This window comes from Saimiri boliviensis, chromosome 1 (genome assembly GCF_048565385.1).
Source record: "Saimiri boliviensis isolate mSaiBol1 chromosome 1, mSaiBol1.pri, whole genome shotgun sequence".
NCBI lineage: Eukaryota > Metazoa > Chordata > Mammalia > Primates > Cebidae > Saimiri > Saimiri boliviensis.
The window spans coordinates 32,193,770-32,214,598 of record NC_133449.1 but is presented as its reverse complement, the minus strand read 5'-3'; the positions used below and the strand labels follow the sequence as shown (position 1 = coordinate 32,214,598).

The window sequence follows — 20,829 nt, the reverse complement described above, 5'->3', positions numbered from 1 at the left end:
ATGGAATTAATTTCAATACTAGAATATTATAAAATTAATGACACAATGATTCCCAAATCTTCAAAGGAAAAAATTACTTTAAATTCCTACTCTGCTCAACTGCCCCTCAAAAGAGTTGCTTTAAAAAGGAGTCAATATTCTAAACTTATCAAATTGTATATATTATGTGTAGCTTTTTATCTGCAGTTCACATTAAATACATCAGCCTAATTAGATATGTAAAAATTTTAAATATTTTTGTAGCTACTAAATACAGAATACGTAAATGGGAGAATCTAACTTCATTTTCACTATATTTTTGGTTCCTCAGCCCAACTGTTAAAGTAACAGATTTTAAATTCTATTAAAATACACTCATTTACTACCATTTTCCAACACATTAACAGACTAATGTAGGACTGCAAACTGAAAAACCATGCAAGGAATGAAACAAGTATAATAAACACATTTACTAGCTCTCTATATCACTCAGAGCTAATTTTCCTAGCAATTGTTTCCCAATCATTCTCTTTTTCTCTAGATGAAGATATTTCCTGGGAAAACGGACACTTCTGTCATCACTACAGCAGAAGATATAAAGAAGCAGGAAGATAAAGAAAAAGAAGAATCTATCTTGACCATGTTAGGTATAGCTGAAACAGTACTTAACCTCCTGGTGATTGTTTTTGTCCATATCTATACCACACTCTGAAGGTCTCTTTCAAGGGACTGCATTCAGGGCAAAACCTGGCTCTAACAAGAAAGATTTAGAAGACTATCCTTTAAAAGCACACCTCCAGAATATTATGACATACATTCCAGGGTAAGTCCCTTGTCTTAAGAGCAATGACTATATGATGCTTCCAGCTTGGGGAATAAAATTAAAACAAAGCAAATAGACAAATTTTAACTTTTCACAGAGAGGAAAAAAAAAAAGAGGGAGGACAAAGCAATGAATATGGATATTGATGTTCTACTCCAAAACATACAAGATTTAGTAATGTATACAAGACATAAAAGCAAAAGTGCCACAACCATTTTTCTAAGAGTACATATGAAATATGTATTAATTAAAATCAAATTGCATTTAAGTTTTCCCTAAGCCTCTGGTAATCTACTGAATACAGGAAAGGGTAATTTAGTTAGTATGGAAAAGAAGACTATAAAAATGTTTAGAAAAATGAAATTTTAGCATTAACGAACACTGAATATTTTTAAGACTGTCTGGAAATTATATTTTAGTATCTCCAAAGAAATGAGACTTATCATGACTTTTGGTAGTAGTTAAGCAATTGTAAAGGTAAGACCACAAAGAAAAAGACTAATAGAAAAGAAACTTTGCTTGAATAAAGTATTGACACTATTTTTCTGATAAATATAATACAAAATACAATTGCCGTTGTTAACGTTTTAATATATTCCCTAAATAAACTGGAGTAATTATTTCTTTTTTTTCTTTTTTTTTTTTTTTTTTGAGACGGAGTTTCGTTCTTGTTACCCAGGCTGGAGTGCAATGGCACGATCTCGGCTCACCGCAACCTCCGCCTCCTGGGTTCAGGCAATTCTCCTGCCTCAGCCTCCTGAGTAGCTGGGATTACAGGCACGCGCCACCATGCCCAGCTAATTTCTTGTATTTTTTAGTAGAGAGGGGGTTTCACCATGTTGACCAGGATGGTCTCGATCTCTTGACCTCGTGATCCACCCGCCTCAGCCTCCCAAAGTGCTGGGATTACAGGCTTGAGCCACCACGCCCGGCTTGGAGTAATTATTTCTTTTTTTTTTTTTTTTTTTTTTTTTTGAGATGGAGTCTTGCTCTGCCACTCAGGTTGGAGTGCAGTGGCTCAATCTTGGTTCAATGCAACCTCTGCCTCCTGGGTTCTAGCAATTCTCATGCCTCAGCCTCACAAGTAGCTGGGACTACAGGTATGTGCCACCACACCCAGCTAATTTTTGTATTTTTAGTAGAGATGGGGCTTCACCATGTTGGCCAGGCTAGGCTCGAACTCCTTACCTCAGGTGATGCACCTGCCTCAGCCTCCCAAAGTGCTGGGCTTACAGGCCTGAGCCACTGCACCTGGCCTATAGGACTTTCTTTTTTTTAAGTATTTCATTATTTACCATAAAAACATCTAGTTTGCCTAATAATTATGTAATGGAAATACAAGTGGCATAAACAAACCTGAAAATAAACACGACTGACTCTTACCTGGGATGTTTGATAGAAGAAATTGAGAGTGACGGCTAATCTGGTAGGGAGTTAATGTGGAAATCTGATTAAGAAAGCATATACTTTCTTAAGAGCTAGACTATAGTATGAAAGGTGACAATATAAGCATTAGGTATGGGGGCAGCTCAAAGGAAACAAAGGACTACTCTGGGTAATCAAGAACGGTAAACCTGAAGTGTTAGAGACATTAACTAATATTTTATTCTTACAAATCTGTACAAACCAAAGCAATTCAAAACCCATCTAAATTTTAATTTAAGCAACCTCTCCTCCCCTTATAAAACTTACCAGTCATAATTATTAACACACAGAGTGATACATTCTGTAACAAAGTTATTTCCACATAGGATACCCTTGACAAAAATGAAAACTCTAAATAAAAGGAATTAACATTTGTTAATACACACTATGTTATAGATGCTCTCAGTGGCCATCAACATGCCTTGTTAGTGACTACAGAAATAAATACATTAAACATGGGCAAGTGTTTTACATTTTATTTGTACTGCTCAGCTAATTATCACAAAAACTAGAGCTATATTAAAATACTATTAAAATATACCTTGGGCTAAAAATAAAGTGGCATGTTACTCTACTTTTTTTGAGATAGGGTCTCACTCTGACACCCAGGATGGAGTGTACTACCATGATCTTGGCTCAGTGCAGCCTCACCCTCCTGGGCTCTCACCTTCTAAGTAGCTGACACTATAGGTGTGTGCTGACTTTTTGTTTTTTTGTAGCTGGGATTACAGGTGCATGCCACCAGGCCCGACTAATTTTTGTAGTTTTAGTAGAGGTGGGGTTTCACCATGTTGGTCAGGCTGGTCTTGGTCTCCTTACCTCGTGATCTGCCCACCTCAGCCTCCCAAAGTGCTGGGATTACAGGTGTGAACCATTGTGCCTGGCCTATTTTATTTTTCAATAGAGATGAAGTCTCACTATATTGCCCATGCTGATCTCAAACTCCTGAGCTCAAGCAATCTTTCCACCCCGGCCTCCCAAAGTGGTGAAATTGCAAGCATGAACCACCACCACAGCCCCAGACTCTTTACTAAAACAGTACAAAGAAATGGCCTAATTTGACAATTTCAAATGAACTGTTACCATGAAAACTATAAATAAGGATACACAGTTAAGTATCATGTGTTATGACAGCTCAATAATTTTTAATTATTTCTTTCTCAGGCAGTGTATATCAACAAAATATTTTTTATAAGCAATAAAAGTTATATATTTTCTATTGGTATCAAACATTATCTTTTCATTTAAGAGTGCTAATACAATTTCTATGTCTTTTTAAATTTGGAGCCCTGAGACCTAGCAACATGGCTAGGTTTCCAACCGGACATTTACTTTGAAGTAACTATTCAGTAATTTGAATTTAATAAATATGGTCATATTTAAATTAAGATATTTGTAATAACAACAAAATTAACCTTATTCTCAAACAGTATACTCATGAAATTAAATACTGACTCTTTAAGAAACATATCTAACGGTAACAAAATAATAAGAGCTTTAAAGACACAAAATACACTGTGAAAAAAACCAGATGGTGTATCAAAATGCAGTAATGGGTTCTGACACATTATAGTTTGTCATGATACTGTCAAACCAGTATTAGGAAAATAAAAATATTTTAATCCTAGTATATACCATCATTTACTAAGATAACTAGCCAAATCAGTAGATACTTTACAATTTTCCCAGTGAAGTCCTGTGCCTGTCTCTCTCATGTCTACGTTATTCTAACATACCATTTCTCATTTCTCTTTTCATACTGACGAAATCCATTTATGTCTTGCCTTTACATTTGAAAATAAGTGAGTTTAATAATAACCATGTTACTGCTAACTAGTTAAACCTGATCAACTGAATAAATTTCTCTAGATTTCATTTGTTCTTTCCCAATCTGTGAACTGTCAGATTAACTAGGATACAGCAATTTCCCTTTATTCTGGAAGAATATTCACCCCCATACAATACGACCAGTATTAAAAAAGAAAAGATCTGATTTCATTAGAAGTTTATAGCATCCCTACTAAGTTAATGACAAGTAATTTAACGTGTGCTGAGACAATACGCTGTTTTCCAAAAAGGAACATCTCGTTTTCTAAAATAGAAGGTGAGGGTCTCTCAAGGAACACATTCTACCTGTTAACATTAACTGCAATTATTACCAAATACTTCTAACAATGAAACAGGATCTCCATCTAGTGGACAGTGAGATAACTTCAGGCTTCCTTTACAGTGGCTAGAGAAAAAATGAACCTAGCCAGAAAATTGCAACTTTCAGAATACCATTTGTTATGAAAAGCGGAAGTGAAGATGTTGAGAAAGAAATTAAAATGAACAAATAATATATTTTCCTATCTAGAACACTAACAGATGTCTTTATTTTAGTTAGCATTAAAGAACATATTATTAAAGCATCAAACTTACTATGTTAAGTAACTGGAACCATAATGCTAACTTTTGATAAATCTGATTAATTTAGCCTAAATATGAAGACTTATATTGCTGCTGTAATGCTACCAAACACTGGTTTAAAAGTCTCCATTCATTTACAGGCCGGGTGTGGTGGGTCATGCCTGTCTGTAAACCCTGCACTTTGGGAGGCCAAGGTGGGTGGATCACTTGAGGTCAGGAGTTCAAGAGTGGCCTGGCCTGGCCAACATGGTGAAACCCTGTCTCTACTAAAAATACAAAAAAAAATTAGCAGGGCAGGTGACGGGCACCTGTAGTCCCAGCTACTCAGGTGGCTGAGGCATGAGAATCTCTTGAATGCGAGGTGGAGGTTGCAGTGAGCCAAGATCATATCACTGCACACCAGCCTGGGCGACAGAATGAGACTCCATCTCAAAAATAAAATGACATAAAATAAAAATTCTCCATTCATTTACATATCTAAAGACCTAAAGAGAGGTCAAAATAGTAGGAAAACTACCATAAAGTCATAAAAATTTTACACTAGAAACATAGTGAATTCAAAAAGATGAAATATCAGGAATTTATCTTAAGAATATTAAATGTAGCCGGGCGCGGTGGCTCAAGCCTGTAATCCCAGCACTTTGGGAGGCCGAGGCGGGTGGATCACGAGGTCGAGAGTTCGAGACCATCCTGGTCGACATGGTGAAACCCCGTCTCTACTAAAAATACAAAAAATCAGCTGGGCATGGTGGCGTGTGCCTGTAATCCCAGCTACTCAGGAGGCTGAGGCAGGAGAATTGCCTGAACCCAGGAGGCGGAGGTTGCGGTGAGCCGAGATCGCGCCATTGCACTCCAGCCTGGGTAACAAGAGCGAAACTCCATCTCAAAAAAAAAAAAAAAAAGAATATTAAATGTATAAAGCTCTAGATACATAAATGTTCCCAACAGCATCTAATAATTTTAAATTTTACAAATTAAAGTAAAAATGTAATGGTTAAATAATGGCATAGCCAGCTGGGCACGGTAGCTCATGCTGGTAATCCCAGCACTTTGGGAGGCTGAAGCAGGTGGATGACGAGGTCAGGGGTTTGAGAGCAGCCTGACCAGAAACCCTGACTCTACTTAAAAATACAAAAATCTGCTGGACGTGGTGGTGCACACCCGTAATCCCAGCTACTTGGGAGGCTGAGGCAGGAGAATCGCTTGAACCTGGGAGGCAGAGGTTGCAGTGAGCAGAGAGCATGCCATTGCACTCCAGCCTGGGCGACACAGCAAGACCCTGTCTCAAAAAAGAAAAGGCATAGCTACTAATATACAAGTAAAAAGTTCTTAGAGAATGATTTAGTGGCTAAATATAATATACTTAATGATTAAATCACTAAATACAATGAGTGTCTACCTTTGGAGAACAGCAGCTGTATCTCAGTTACAGAATTGCTAGAAGTCAGTAATGGAAAAAAGGTTGTCCTTTCCCCTAAGGAGCTTGTATGCTCCCTCCCTTCTGGTAATAATTTTACAACTAATAATATTCTCTTTTTACCTCTGATGCAAAGATGTTCAAAACTAAAATTGAACATCAAATTTATGTGCAATTATTATTGATCTTTATGGGCAGCTTAGTATTATCAATTAAAATGTTCAGGTAGCCGGGCGCGGTGGCTCAAGCCTGTAATCCCAGCACTTTGGGAGGCCGAGGCGGGTGGATCACGAGGTCGAGAGATCGAGACCATCCTGGTCAACATGGTGAAACCCCGTCTCTACTAAAAGCGCAAAAAATTAGCTGGGCATGGTGGCACGTGCCTGTAATCCCGGCTACTCAGGAGGCTGAGGCAGGAGAATTGCCTGAGCCCAGGAGGCGGAGGTCGCGGTGAGCCGAGATCGCGCCATTGCACTCCAGCCTGGGTAACAAGGGCGAAACTCCGTGTCAAAAAAAAAAAAAAAAAAATGTTCAGGCCAGTTTTTGAACTTCTATTGAAGTAAAATAGACTTAGCTAACCAGCTACGTAGTAAGCTCATTAATATGAGAACTTGAAGGTTTTATTAAAATGAGGCGCAGACTCTGGTATTCATCTCAATCTTTAACAGTCATTAAACACAAAAGTTTAAAGATTACAAAGTATCTAACTTATACCTGTAGCCAGAAAAGAAGGGGAAAAAAGATGTGGGGCAGTAGTAGGAAATCAAACTTGATATTTAAAATTAATGGGAGACAAAACCCTGCACTGAAAGTGGCGTACAAACTAGTACATTCCTCTATTTTCTTCTCTTGCTCACCAATCATTTAAAAACATGTTTAGAAAGAAAATGTGCATTATTTTACTAGAGTTCTCAGAAGAGGCTGTCACATTAGGTCTGTGTATTTGTGTATCATCTGCTAGCAATATAAGCAAATCATCCCTTGAATACAGTGTCTCAGGCAAAATTATGAGGACTACTCTCACCCTTATAAACCAATCTGTAGAATATTCTACAAAATAAACGGTTTTACTCTGTAAAAAATATCAGTATTCTGAAAGAAAAAGATAGGCTAGGAACTTGTCCAGATTACAGGAGAAGAAAGCAAGATGATAACTAAATGAAGTAAAAGATTGTGGCGTGGCTACTGTCGCATACCTCAACCCCCACATTGCCAAAAATACTACTACATACACAAATTAAAAAACTGGAGAAGAAACTTTAGACTAATTTTCCAAAATAGAAAATTTTACTATATCTAAGGAAGACTCTGGCTAATTTGTTCAAGTTTTAAAATGCTACTTAAGGCAGGGTGCATTGGCTCACATCTGTAATTCCAGCACTTTTGGAGGCCAAGGTGCACAGATCACATGAGGCCAAGAATTCGAGACCAGCATGGTTAATATGGTGAAACCCGATTTCTACTAAAAATACAAAAATTAGCTGGGAATGCTGGTGCATGTCTGTAATCCCACCTATTCAGTAGGTGAGGCAGGAGAATTGTTTGAGTCTGAGAGGTGCAGACTGCAGTGAGCCAAGATCACACTACTGCATTCCAGCCTGGGTGACAGAGGGAGACCCTGTCTCAAATAAATAATAGCCACTTAAAAAATTAATTATTACTATTGTAACTAAAATTGATAACTAATTATATAAATGACTTAAATTTACTTATATTAAGCTGTGTTTTCCTGAACAATCCATATTTAATATCATTTGGAAGGCATGCTACCGTTTAACCTACCGAAAACATGTTAAATCATTTTCTCTTAATATAAAGTATTATAACAAAATAAATATTTGTTACCACAACCAAATACATCAATTAAAATTAACCACTGGACAAGGTACCAAATTCAGGAACTAAAGCCTGATGAAAGAAATTTCTTTTTTCTAGAAAAATAATAAATCATACAAGAAAGGTCAAACTTTGATCTATCACATTAAATTTCTAAAATAGCTCGAAGATACAATGTCTAAGTTTTGCAATTCCATACAGTTACCAAACATCAGTTTGTTAACATACACACCTTCCCAGCAAGCGCACTTACATGAACAGCAATTTTAAATATTATGTAAAAAATCCTGGATTTCCATTTTGACAATGAACCATAAAGATAAAAGCTCAGTGTTATTAAGACAGTCAATTTCAGACCAAGACAGAAATTTAAAATTTTTGTTAGGTCATGTCTTCAAAGTATAAGGATTAAGAAAATAATACTTTAATGATAGTGAAGTAAGATAAAGAGAAATCTATCTCATTCTATTTAATTGTTCTGCATAATCTAATGGAAATGGCATGTTTTTAACGGACAACAATCTTTCTGATACTGGGGAATATGAGCAACAATCCCTCCAAATACAAATACTTTCACCAACCATCCAACTGTGCCACTTAGCTGCTACCAATCACAAAACAGACTACTAAGATTCATTCCCAATGTTTTCCTTATCTATTCTTCCTTAATTAATGAATGATATGCATACATGTTTATTTTCAAGAGTACAAATATAAAGACAGAGATAAGAATATGAGAATAGAGTTGAAATAATAAAAAATAAAGGTCTTGGCTGAAAGAAGTAGATGTTAACTGCTTGATTCTCTTGGTAGTATCTACACTTTTCTGAATCTCTAATGAAAACATGTAACTTTCTATTCTAGGAAAAGAGTACATTTCTCAATAATAATTCCAAAAGGAAATAATAAACTATATTATTCGATCAATAATCAGTTGTAGACTGGCAAAGTAAGTAGCTACAGCACTTTTATTATTGAATTTTAAAAAATTAATTATCGAGGGCAGGAGAAAAAATAAAAAATAAAATAAATAAATAAATAATTATCTTCTCATCAAGTATCTATAGACTTGAATGATTTATCTATCTGCCTTTCTTCAAAAATAGCTGTTGTCAGTAATAGTGTTTGACAGAAATATTAAAAGTCCACAGAAGTGCAACCATATTCAGATCAGAATGATGTTATGAAGTTGTTAGTCTCTGTCCTATCATTTTCAGTTACAGATAATTAAAAGGGAAAAAAATGTACTTTCACGGTAAAGACAAAGGAATAATAAAACTTGTATTCTGTGTTCTAGGGTAAGTGATGACACAGTATCAATAAACAGCACCAAAAGCCAACTAAATATTTTCAGAATACTTCTTAGGAAATAAATCCATCAACTATTTCAACTGAAGCTTACTATTAGACAATGATAAAATAGATAAAAGAAGTAAACAAACTTACTCATCCACAAAGACATTTAAGGGATTATTTACCTGAATCATTTCGTAGGTAAGATGACATGGCTGGGATGAGGCAGGACTGACTGAGAAGCTCGAGAAGTACAGAAGGAAGGGCATTACTGTTCTGCCCTCTATTCTCATGAGATGACTGAGGCTCTCCATTTACCACACTACTCACAGGATTTATATAACTGGCAAGAACCTAAAAATTGTTAAAATTAATTTGAATTTCAGCTCCACATACTTCAAAAGTTTTTATTTTAGGTTAGAAATTCAATTTGAATACTAAGAGTACATATTTTCTACTTAATCAGTATCTCACACTGTGTTTTGAACTGATTATTTGTTTAAATTTTCAAGAGAAGGATCTGTTTTGTCTGAGAGTGTTGCTTCCAAAGGATGGTAATGACTAGACCTATAAAAGCAATACAACTATGAACATAAAAATGTAGTAGCAATTCTGTATTATTTATAATATTTTATTTAATAGACTCAATTCACAGTTTGAGGGTAACAAAATCTTAGAAATTTATACTAGAAGGAGCATTCTAGAGTTGCAGAAGACAAATTCAAAGACTTGACCAACTTCAATTAGTTGATGCAGGAAGTAGAGCTAATCTTTTCATTAAGTATTTCTCCTATACATTTCCGTGGTATAAGACTTTCTACTCTAGTTCAACTTGTCTGAGTGTAGAAAAGTTATTTTAAAAAATTAAGAAACCATGAACCTGGGAGGCAGAGCCTACAGTTAGCTGAGATCACGCCACTGCACTCCAGTCTGGGCCACAGAGTGAACTCTATCTCAAAACAGACGGAGTAAACAACCAAAATGTGTATGAATAAATGATACTTTTTAAAAGAAGAATCCAGATACAACACATTAAACAACAACAGAAAAATGCCTGTAGGAAGATGCATCTTCCAGCTATTAGATAATTTCATCCCTATCACTTTCCCCTCCGTGAAGAAGCTAGTTGAGAGGGAAGAAATAAGGAGTTACAAGTAAGCAAGAGCAATCTTTACCCAGTGGCATCTTAAAATGCATTGGGAAGAAGGACTACAAGTGGACATAAACATAGCTGAGGATAGCTGAATTAGTTATCAATATTTTAAAGTTATAAACACAAAAAACAACATTATCATGAAATATCAAGTTTACAAATATACCTGCAGAAGGCAGGTAACATGTTCCTCTTCCAGCCTTTGCTTAGTTAAGGCTTGTTCCACATCCCACCCAGAAGCTGTAGAGCCTGTTCCAAAGCCAGTTCCTTTGGCCCAATATAACTGTTGTTCTTCTGTTGATGTAGGGTTATGAGAGCTTGACACCTGTGGCTTAAAATAACAAAAAAATGAAAATTCATTACAATTTTTTTTTTACTTATCTTCAAAAATATTTACCATTGGGAAAGTAAAATGGTGAAGTTACTTTAGAAAACAGTCTGGTGGCTGCTCAAAAAACTGAACACAGAATTTCTGTATAACCCAGCAATTCTACTTCTAATACTAAAGCAGATAAAAACTGGTGCTGAAATAGATAAACACACACGTTTACAGCAACACCATTCAAAGCAGAAGATGAAAATAGCCCAGATGCCAATCGATAGATGAAGGGATCAACAAATAAAACAGGATACTTATCCAGCCATAAGAAGAAATGAAGTACTGATATATGCTACACGAATAAACCTAGAAAGCATTATACTAAATGAAAGAAGACAGATGTGAGGAATAACACATTATGTTATTCAATTTATATGCAATATCCAGAATAGGTAAATACATGGAGACCGAATGGAGATTGGTAATTACCAGGGGCAATTACCAATCTGGGGCTGGGGAAGGGGTAAACAGGGAGAAATTGCTTATATTTAATAAATAAATACATATTTTAAAATATTTATCAAGAAAAGAAGGGATAAACCAGCCTAGGGCCTAAAAAGTCAATGACTCAAAACTGAATTGAGAAAACAGTGAAAGCAATATAAACATAAGCCAGATCTTTTTAGGATGAATATAGTAGAAGGGTATGTCAACTATTCCTGACCCTTTGCATGTTTATATATATTTTATAACTGGCTTGTCAACTTCCTCCAAAATAAACCTGGAATTGTATTAAATTTAAGGTTTGATCTAGGAAGAAATAACATTATCACACTATCATATCTAACTCATTGAAGATATACATGAGCACAGACTGATTCTCTTGCCTCAGCCTCCCGAGCAGCCGGGACTATAGACATGAGTCATCAGGCCCAGCTAATTTTTGTAATTTTAATAGAGATAGAGTATCACCATGCTGGCCGGGGTGGTGTCAAAATCCTGACCTCAAGTGATCTGCCTGCCCTGGCCTCCTAAAGTGCTAGGATTACAGACATGAGTCACCATGTCCGGCCAAAACTTCATAAAGAGGTATTATACATATTTTTCAGATTTATTCATAGATATTTTCTATTTTTGGTGTTATTCTAAAATATATCTTTATAAAACTCATTTTATGTTTGGTACTAGTGTTTAGAAATCAACTAATTTTTATGTAATGACCCCATATTTTATCATTAATAAACTCCCTATGCCATTAATTATTTTGGTACTTTTTTCTTTTCTTTTTTTAAGATGGAGTTTAGCTCTTGTTACCCAGTCTGGAGTATATCGGTGCAATCTCGGCTCACTGCAACTTCCGCCTCCCAGGTTCAAGTAATTCTCCTACCTAAGCCTCTTGAGTAGCTAGGATTACAGGCACCTGCCGCTACGCTCAACTAATTTTTGTATTTTTAGTAAAGATGGTGGTTTACCATGTTAGCCAGGCTGGTCTTGAACTCCTGACTTTAGGTGATCCACCCACCGTGGCCTCCCAAAGTGCTGGGATTACAGGCATGAGCCACTTTGCCTGGCCTATTTTGGTATTTTCTTTAAGACCATTAAATCATATTGAAATAACGATGAATAAGGAGGGCATGGTGGCTCACACCTATAATCCCAGCACTTTGGGAGGCCGAGACAGGCGGATCACCTGAGGTCAGGAATTCGAGACCAGCCTGACCAACATGGAGAAACCCCATCTCTACTAAAATCATGAAATTAGCTGGATATGGTGGCGCATGCCTGTAATCTCAGCTACTTGGGAGGCTGAGGCAACAGAATCACTTGAACCCGGGTGGTGGAGGTTGCGATGAGCCAAGATCATGCCATTGTACTCCACCTTGGGCAACAAGAGTGAAATTGCGTCTCTTAAAAAAATAAATAACGAGAAATTTTTTTCTTTCTTTCTTGTATTTCCTGTCTTACAGCACTGGCTAGACCCCCAACCCCCAATCCCCATTTCATAGTACCTTTTTTTTTTTTTTTTTGAAACAGAGTCCCGTTCTGTCATCCAGGCTGGAGTGCAGTGGTAAAATCTTGGCTCACTGCAACCTCTGCCTCCCACATTTAAGCAATTCTCCTGCCTCAGCCTCCCGAGTAGCTGGGATTACAAGTATCTGCCACCGTGCCCGGCTAATTTTTTGTATTTTTAGTAGAGACGGGATTTCACCATGTTGGTTAGACTAGTGGTCTTGAACTCCTGACCTCATGATCCACCCACTTTGGTCTCCCAAAGTGCTGGAATTACAGGCGTGAGCCACCGTGCCCGGCCTCCACAGTATTCTTCTTAAAAGTTCAAGAAGGAAAGGAAGAAGGATCATAGTATTAAATTCAGCATATCTTGATAAATGAGAAAGCTTATTAAGCACTAAAATATTTTCTGTTTTTCAAGTAGACAGATTTCTTTTTGGTTTACTGAAGGATACTAATGGAGAAGCCTATTAATTTATAGTTTCTCTTTCAAATATCCTTTGTTTTATATGTGAAAATGGAACACTCAAGTCTCTGAAAGATTACTTCAGAAAAGACTTTATTCTGTAATGCCTAAATTAAATCTAGTTTTTCTTTTTAATAACGGAAAGAATTAATATTGAACCTACCTCAGTTTGATTCACACTAGAGTTTGGAACTCGTGGGGCATGGTGGCTCAGGGCAGAGAGACAGACAAGAATAAGGTGTAAGGCTCCAATTTCCAATGCCATCCGCCTTAGAAGTACACCATCATCAGTTGTCAAAGGTGTAGTGCTAAACAAGCTACGAAGGACGTGAAAAGGAAGGGTTGGAAGCACATTGGCTGATGGAGATTGAAGAATATGACCTAGATTGAAAATCAAGAACTCAAGATTAAAAAGTTAAAAACAATAAGAAGCTACATACAGGGTCATAAATTAATAATGACACTGTAATACAAAATTATATCACTGAATTTATTATTAAAAAACTCAAATACCACATATAGAACAGGAATATCTTAAAATTTAATCACAAGTGTCAGGAAAAGCTGTCAGACACAGTATACACAAATTTCAAAAGAAAATTGAAACATACATTTGATAAATAATAGCTATAAGCTACGCTTTTTAATAAAAATTCATTGTATGTGCACTAAAAATAGTCTGAAATTACATAAAAGTCTTTTTTTTTCCCCCCCTTTTCTGTTCAGGGTTACACCTACTTTAACACTCTGTGTTGTTACAGAGTGTTAAAATACCATGGTTCTTATTATACATTCTATGTCTATATCAAAATATCATATGTATGAACATATGTACAACTGTTATGTATCAATTAAAAAGTAAAATGGTTCTTACCCTTCTATACACTTAAAAAAAAAAAAAACAGATCGAGTAATTAGAAATTCCTGGCCGGGCGCGGTGGCTCAAGCCTGTCATCCCAGCACTTTGGGAGGCCGAGGCGGGTGGATCACGAGGTCGAGAGATCAAGACCATCCTGGTCAACATGGTGAAACCCCGTCTCTACTAAAAATACAAAAAACTAGCTGGCGTGGTGGTGCGTGCCTGTAATCCCAGCTACTCAGGAGGCTGAGGCAGGAGAATTGCCTGAACCCAGGAGGCGGAGGTTGCGGTGAGCCGAGATCACGCCATTGCACTCCAGCCTGGGTAACAAGAGCGAAACTCCGTCTCAAAAAAAAAAAAAAAAAAAAAAAAAAGAAAGAAATTCCTGACCTTCGAAAATAAATACAGTTGACCCCTGAACAATACAGGTTTATACTACACGGGCCCACTTACATGCAGATTTTTTTCAACTAAACATGGATTGAAAACACAGTATTTGTGGGATGCAGAACCTGCCTGTATGGAGGGCTGCCTATTTATATATATGCAGGTACCACACAGCTGACTGTAGAAACTGAGAATGTAAGAATTTCAGCATGGGCTAAGGTGGAGCTGGGGTGTGTCCTGAAACTAATCCCCGATGTATACCAAGGGATGGCTGTATACACAATTTATGTATCTATCAAACAACCAAGAATATTTGGTATAGAGAAATACATAATTTTTTAACAATTATTACAAAAACATTTAAAACAATGCCAACATTTACAAGGGATTTTGTTGTAAAGAAAACATAAAAGAAAAAAATATTTAGTTTGAATATTTGATAGCTTCAGAGTTTTGAGATCTACAAATAAATTCATACAGTTTTGTTAAATTAAATATACTTTGTGGCATAGGACTTAACAGTTTATTCTTTCTAAATGGTATATGAAAGATATCAACTCTAATCAAAACCATGTGATTTTAAATTAACATAAGGAAATATTAATATTCTTATAAATATTAACAGAATAAATAGTAAGTGAAAATGCAGAGGTAACCCAAATGAAAATCTACTCGTGAGGCTACTCTGTAATTCTTCAGTTTTTCTTTCTATTAAATAACAATGCCAACCCAATGGAAACAATTATCACAGTTTTATTATTCTACATTATTATTAATACATTTATGGTATTATTTTCCTAATTCTGTTCTCTTTAATATAAGTATTGCTACCAGATTCATTTTCTTTTTTTTTTTTTTTTTTTTTTTTTGAGACGGAGTTTCGCTCTTGTTACCCAGGCTGGAGTGCAATGGCGCGATCTCGGCTCACCGCAACCTCCACCTCCTGGGCTCAGGCAATTCTCCTGCCTCAGCCTCCTAAGTAGCTGGGATTACAGGCATGCACCACCACGCCCAGCTAGTTTTTTTGTGTTTTTAGTAGAGACGGGGTTTCACCATGTTGACCAGGATGGTCTCGATCTTTTGACCTCGTGATCCACCCGCCTCGGCCTCCCAAAGTGCTGGGATTACAGGCTTGAGCCACCGCGCCCGGCCCCAGATTCATTTTCTTAAAAAACCATATTCAACACATTACTAATTTTCTTAGTATATTTTAATAAATCTTTATTGCTATTCAAAATAAAATTTAAAATTCTGAGTATATCTTCTCCATGATCTGTTACCAATATTAGCTTTCAAAATGCACACAACGCTGCTTTTTGTGCAAACTTTCATTAGGTAACTTATCCCCTCTCATAGATTTTAACCTCAAAACACTGCTCATTCCATTCCTTTTCTTTCTGAGGTAATGCATCCCAACCTAAATCTAATCTGTCCTTAAAGACCCCGCAAAAAACTACCACACCACTTCATTTACATTGCTGAGTAGTAAATAAATAATACTCACCTGTGTGATTCTCCATAATACTGCACTCAAGAGTGCCCAAGGCATTTTATAACTTGCTCTAAGTCTTTATGTTTATATACATTCCTTGTTACTACTACTGGAGAACATTAGCTACTTGGGGATAGCTCTAAATAACTTCTTCATGTTTAAATCTCTCCAGTGATGTCCAACAGTTTCGTCAGCACAGAGAAAATAATTTTTGAATGAACAGAGAGATGAAAATGAAGATTCTTTAGGATTTATCATGTATATGCTGGAAGTGAGCCACCACTTACAACAAATCCTCATACAGCTTAACTGTGTGAGATATAAATGATGAATAACTGGCAATGATCTGGATAACTTTACACAACCTATTACACGTTGATAAATTTAATACTAAACACTTACTTCCTTCTCCATCATCTGTCACTCCCAATACCAATCGAAGAAGGCATTGGGCATGTTTTCTCTCTTTCAGTAGGACTTCAGCATAGCCCGGAAGACGAAGAAATAATCCAAAAGCAGCCAAAGAATGGGCAGGTATTGGAGACATGGTCTGTACTGCTGACTTGATAGGTGGAGGTTCAGCCGCGATAGTTTCTGGTGCTTCATAAACTAACTCCCCTGACTGTTCAATGGTTACCCATTCAAACTGATCACTATCCTTTGGCTTTTCTTGAGTGGTAGATGTTACAACTGGAGCACTCACCTAAAGAAAAAGAAGTGTTTGCTTGGCTATTCACATTTTCAACATCAGATTCAAGTTCAAGACTTAACTTCAAATAATCTTGCGCTTGTTAAGACTCTGTTAGATGTGCACATTAAAATATAGGAATGTAAGGATTAATAAAGCTACTTGCTTTAAAAAACAAGCTTCCAGCTGGGCACAGTAACTCACGCCTGTAATCCCAGCACTTTGGGAGGCCAAGGCAGGCAGATCACTTGAGGTCAGGAATTTGAGACCAGTCTGGCCCACATGGTGAAACCCCATCTCTACTAAAAATACAGAAATTAGCTGGGTGTGGTGGTGTGCACCTGTAGTCTCAGCTACTCAGGAGTTTAAGGCAGGAGAAACTCCTGAACCCAGGAGGTGGAAGTTGCAGTCAGCCAAGATCACACCATCACACTCCAGCCTGGGCAACAATGCAATCTCAAAAAATAAATAAAAATAAAAACAAGCTTCCAAACATCAAGAAGCACATGACAACAGAAGAATGGCAGTGTCTGCTAAGTGTCTCTATATTAGTTATTATTTCCCCATTTATAATTAGTTAAGTATCTGTATGTGGATTCTTGAGGCTGTTTAAATGTCTTATTTCTCACTAAACTTTTGATTGGTTAGTCGTAGCATTTTTATAATTGTGGCTGAAACAATTATTACTACAGTGGTTGTCAAAAGGAGACTTTCTGTTATTCTTTCTACATATATTAGCTGGCACCAATATATAAAGAAAAACATTCCCTTCTTATCCATCTATTAATTTTTATCAGTATGGATTATAATTTTATTACATAGGTTATACTGTCATAAACTTTGATGCCCAAGGAGAATAATATTTGGTCTCTGAAACCCCATTAAAGCAGGATCCTGCTTCCTTTTAACTTGTCCCCAAACTGTTTGAGCATGTCCTTGCTTTCTAGCACAGCAAAACAGTCTAGTCTCATCTTCTACATACCCTTCCTCAATCCTAGAATTTCTCCAAGGAGCTTTGATCTCTTTTAGTGGAAAATCACATTTTAAAATGACAATATGGAAGATAGATATGCATGTATCACTGGGGGAGTCTGCTTCTGGGCCCTATCAGCAAACTTTCCTAGAAAAATACATGTATGTATATATGTGTAAGTACATATACAGACATAATTTCTAACATGTATTCTTAAAAACTGTCAAGGTTATTGAGGCATGAAAGATAAATAAAGATAGGAGAATTGTTACAGATTGAAGAGACTACAAGACAAGACAACAGAATGCAATGTATGAACCTGAACTGAATCCTGAACCACTACTGCCCTCAAACTATGCAAAAGAAAACTGAGTTCTTTTTCTTTGGGCCTAAAGAACATCAGGATGACAACTGGCAAAAGATGAATAAGACTTCGAGTTTACAGTACAGGGTCAATGTGAAATTCTGATGTGTATAATTGTACTGTGGTTATGTAAGAGAAATTTTCTACACTTAGGGGTGAAGGAGCATCGTGTCTATAATTTAATCTTAATAATTAAAAAAAAAACAACAAAAAACACTCCAATTCTGAGCCAAAACACCAAACTCCAGTGGTGCCCCTACAAACTTCTAATTTCATTTAGAAATATTCTATTTATCTTAATTGGCCATGAATAATGCACTTCACTAAATACTAGTGTGAAGTTCCACACTCAAACATGTAACTTAATAGTGAGCTAATCACAAAGATATCTCACTATTTCACTATTCATTTAAAACATCAGGATCATTCCTAAGCTTCCTGTATGACTTTAGTAGACTGATAGGTAACTCTGTGGGGTAACTTTTAAATGAATGGTGAGGTAACTGTGATTAATTCATTATTTTTTCTTCCTTCTTTTACACATATATGTAAAAGTCTTAAGCTGATCTACAGCTATACTACATCCACCTGTATACTGAATAAAACAGTTGGAATTTTGATGCCAGCTTATTTTGACTACTGAAGCATAGGTCAGAATGACAACATAAAATGGCCTAACTGTAAGAATATGGGAATTCAAGGCACTTTTCACTTCTAAACCATTTTGAAATCTTTTACAGGGGATTTTTAAAAAATAGCTCTATATTTATTATTTTATGCTGCACACAAGATAGGGCCATACAAAAGTGCCTATATGATAAGAGAACATTGTTACAGATGTAGAACTTTACCTCCTTGTCGTAATTCAGTTTTCTTAAAAGATTATTTCTCAAATGATGCCACAAAACAAAACAAATATATTGAAAGCAAAAAGAAAGCAAAACCAAAGAGCTCTTGATTTATAGCACTCAAATTCTTCAACAAGTAAAAGACCCTCAACTTCATGAAAATCAGAAGAGCAAATTAAAACCACTGTCATATATCATTTCCCATTCACTCACTATACAGGTAAAAATTTTTAAGTCTTATAATAGAGATGGATACCATTCTTCACAACTTTTTAAATTACAGTTAACAACTGGAAACAATAAAAATGCTCATCAACATTAAGACTGATACATACAATAAGGTATAGTTATATATACAGAAAGTATATTAGAGCTGTACAGGTTGAGACATCAACAGGTTTAGGCATCAACAAAGATTAATTTCACAATACAGGTTCAGCAAAAGCAGCAAACAGTAGAAGAATATAAACTGATGTTTATATAAATGTCAAAAGTATAACTACTCAAACAGTACTGTTTTAGGGGATTAGTATTAAGACAGATTTTATTTTTTAAACTATATATTATATTCACTTGTATCTATTAGTTCACATTTGGAAAGTCAAAACTGAAAAGTATATAAAAACATACTTTTGCTCAATTAACAACAAATATTTATATTTCTGATATACTAGGATTAAACAACTCAATTTCCCATCTATGAAGAACATGCTCACTTTGAATAATGTCTAAAACACAAATATATTATTTTAAATTCAATGAACAGGATATGATTTATATCACAGACTTATAGGAATTCCAATATTCCAACCATGTGATGTCTTTAATTCTGATACTCATTATATGTCACAGCAAATGAGGAGACATGATACTTTCTAAAGTAGCCAAATGCTCTAATTTAAGAACAAAAAATTAGTTTTAAGTTGGAGAAACATGGGGTTAATGTGATATCAAAATCACAGCCATGGTACTTAAAAATGAAAACAGACTAAAAATTTCGTATGTTTGATTACAATTCTGTATGAATGCATACATACAAACGTACATATACACTTCTTGTGTTGATTCTGGTTGTGTTTTTCAAGGAATTTATCGATTATATCTAAATTATCAAATATGCTGGCATAAAGTTGGTTATAATAGTACCTTACAATTTTATTCAATAGAAATTATAATAAGGTGCTTGCTACCATTTGTGGTATGTTCAATTTGTGTGATTTTCCCTTTTTCTTGAAAATTTTTGATAGTTTATCAATTTTACTAAAAGTCTCAACAGAAAAAAATGTATGGCTTTCTTGTTTCTCTTTGATTTTTGTTTTATATTGAATTGATTCTGGCTCTTACTTGTAACAGTTCCTTGCTTCAGATTTTTGGTTAATTGTACTCATTTTTCTAGTTTCCTGAGGTAGAAGTGTACATCACTGATAAATCTCTTCTTTTAATTATAAGCATTTAAAGCTATAAAATGTGTCCAAAATGTGATAGTGCCAACATGACGTGGGATATAGCTACAACAGTCTGTTGTATATCCCACGTCATGTTGGCACTATCACTTTGAAATATATTGTAGTCTCTTTTGTAATTTCTTCTTTCATCGATCTGTTATTTAAAACTATACTGCTTAGGTTACACATATTTGAGGTTTTCTAGATCTTATTGCTATTGATTTCTAATTTAATTTTGATATGGTCACAGAACATATTGGGTATGATTTTAATGTTTTTAAATTTACTGAGACTTTGTGTATATGCCAGCATACTGTCTATGTTGGTGAAGTTCTATATCCATTTGGAAAGAAGTACATCCTGCAGCTGGTAAATGCTGTGTTCTATAAATGCTGGTTAGGTCCATCTAGAAGTTTTGGGTGTTTTTCCCCAAAATCTCCTACATCCTTACTCATGTTTGCTTTATTTACTGAGAGACAAATGTTGTAATCTATTATTGAAATGTACAAAAGCATGGAAAGCACATACATTGACAAAAACATTAATGAACACATTATGTTTTTAAACCACCAAAATGGAAATGCCACTTGAAACAAGAATAAAAGTTAAACAAAAAGACATACTTTGGTAATATATACTACTA

General features: G+C 35.6%; 1 protein-coding gene across 11 annotated transcripts in view; it reads right to left on the bottom strand.

Annotated features, from left to right (window-relative positions):
- BIRC6 (baculoviral IAP repeat containing 6) overlaps positions 1–20,829 on the bottom strand; it is a 267,531-nt gene that overhangs the window by 58,321 nt on the left and 188,381 nt on the right. For all 11 annotated transcript variants that reach the window (XR_012516772.1, XM_039475342.2, XM_039475325.2 and 8 more), the window contains 4 exons: positions 16,271–16,571; positions 13,294–13,511; positions 10,502–10,666; positions 9,368–9,536 (listed from right to left, as the gene is read on the bottom strand). Coding sequence is in view for 10 of the 11 variants with exons in the window: in XM_039475342.2 (XP_039331276.2) it covers positions 9,368–9,536; positions 10,502–10,666; positions 13,294–13,511; positions 16,271–16,571 (853 nt within the window). In the remaining variant the exon portion in view is untranslated. The remainder of the gene's footprint in view (positions 1–9,367; positions 9,537–10,501; positions 10,667–13,293; positions 13,512–16,270; positions 16,572–20,829) is intronic.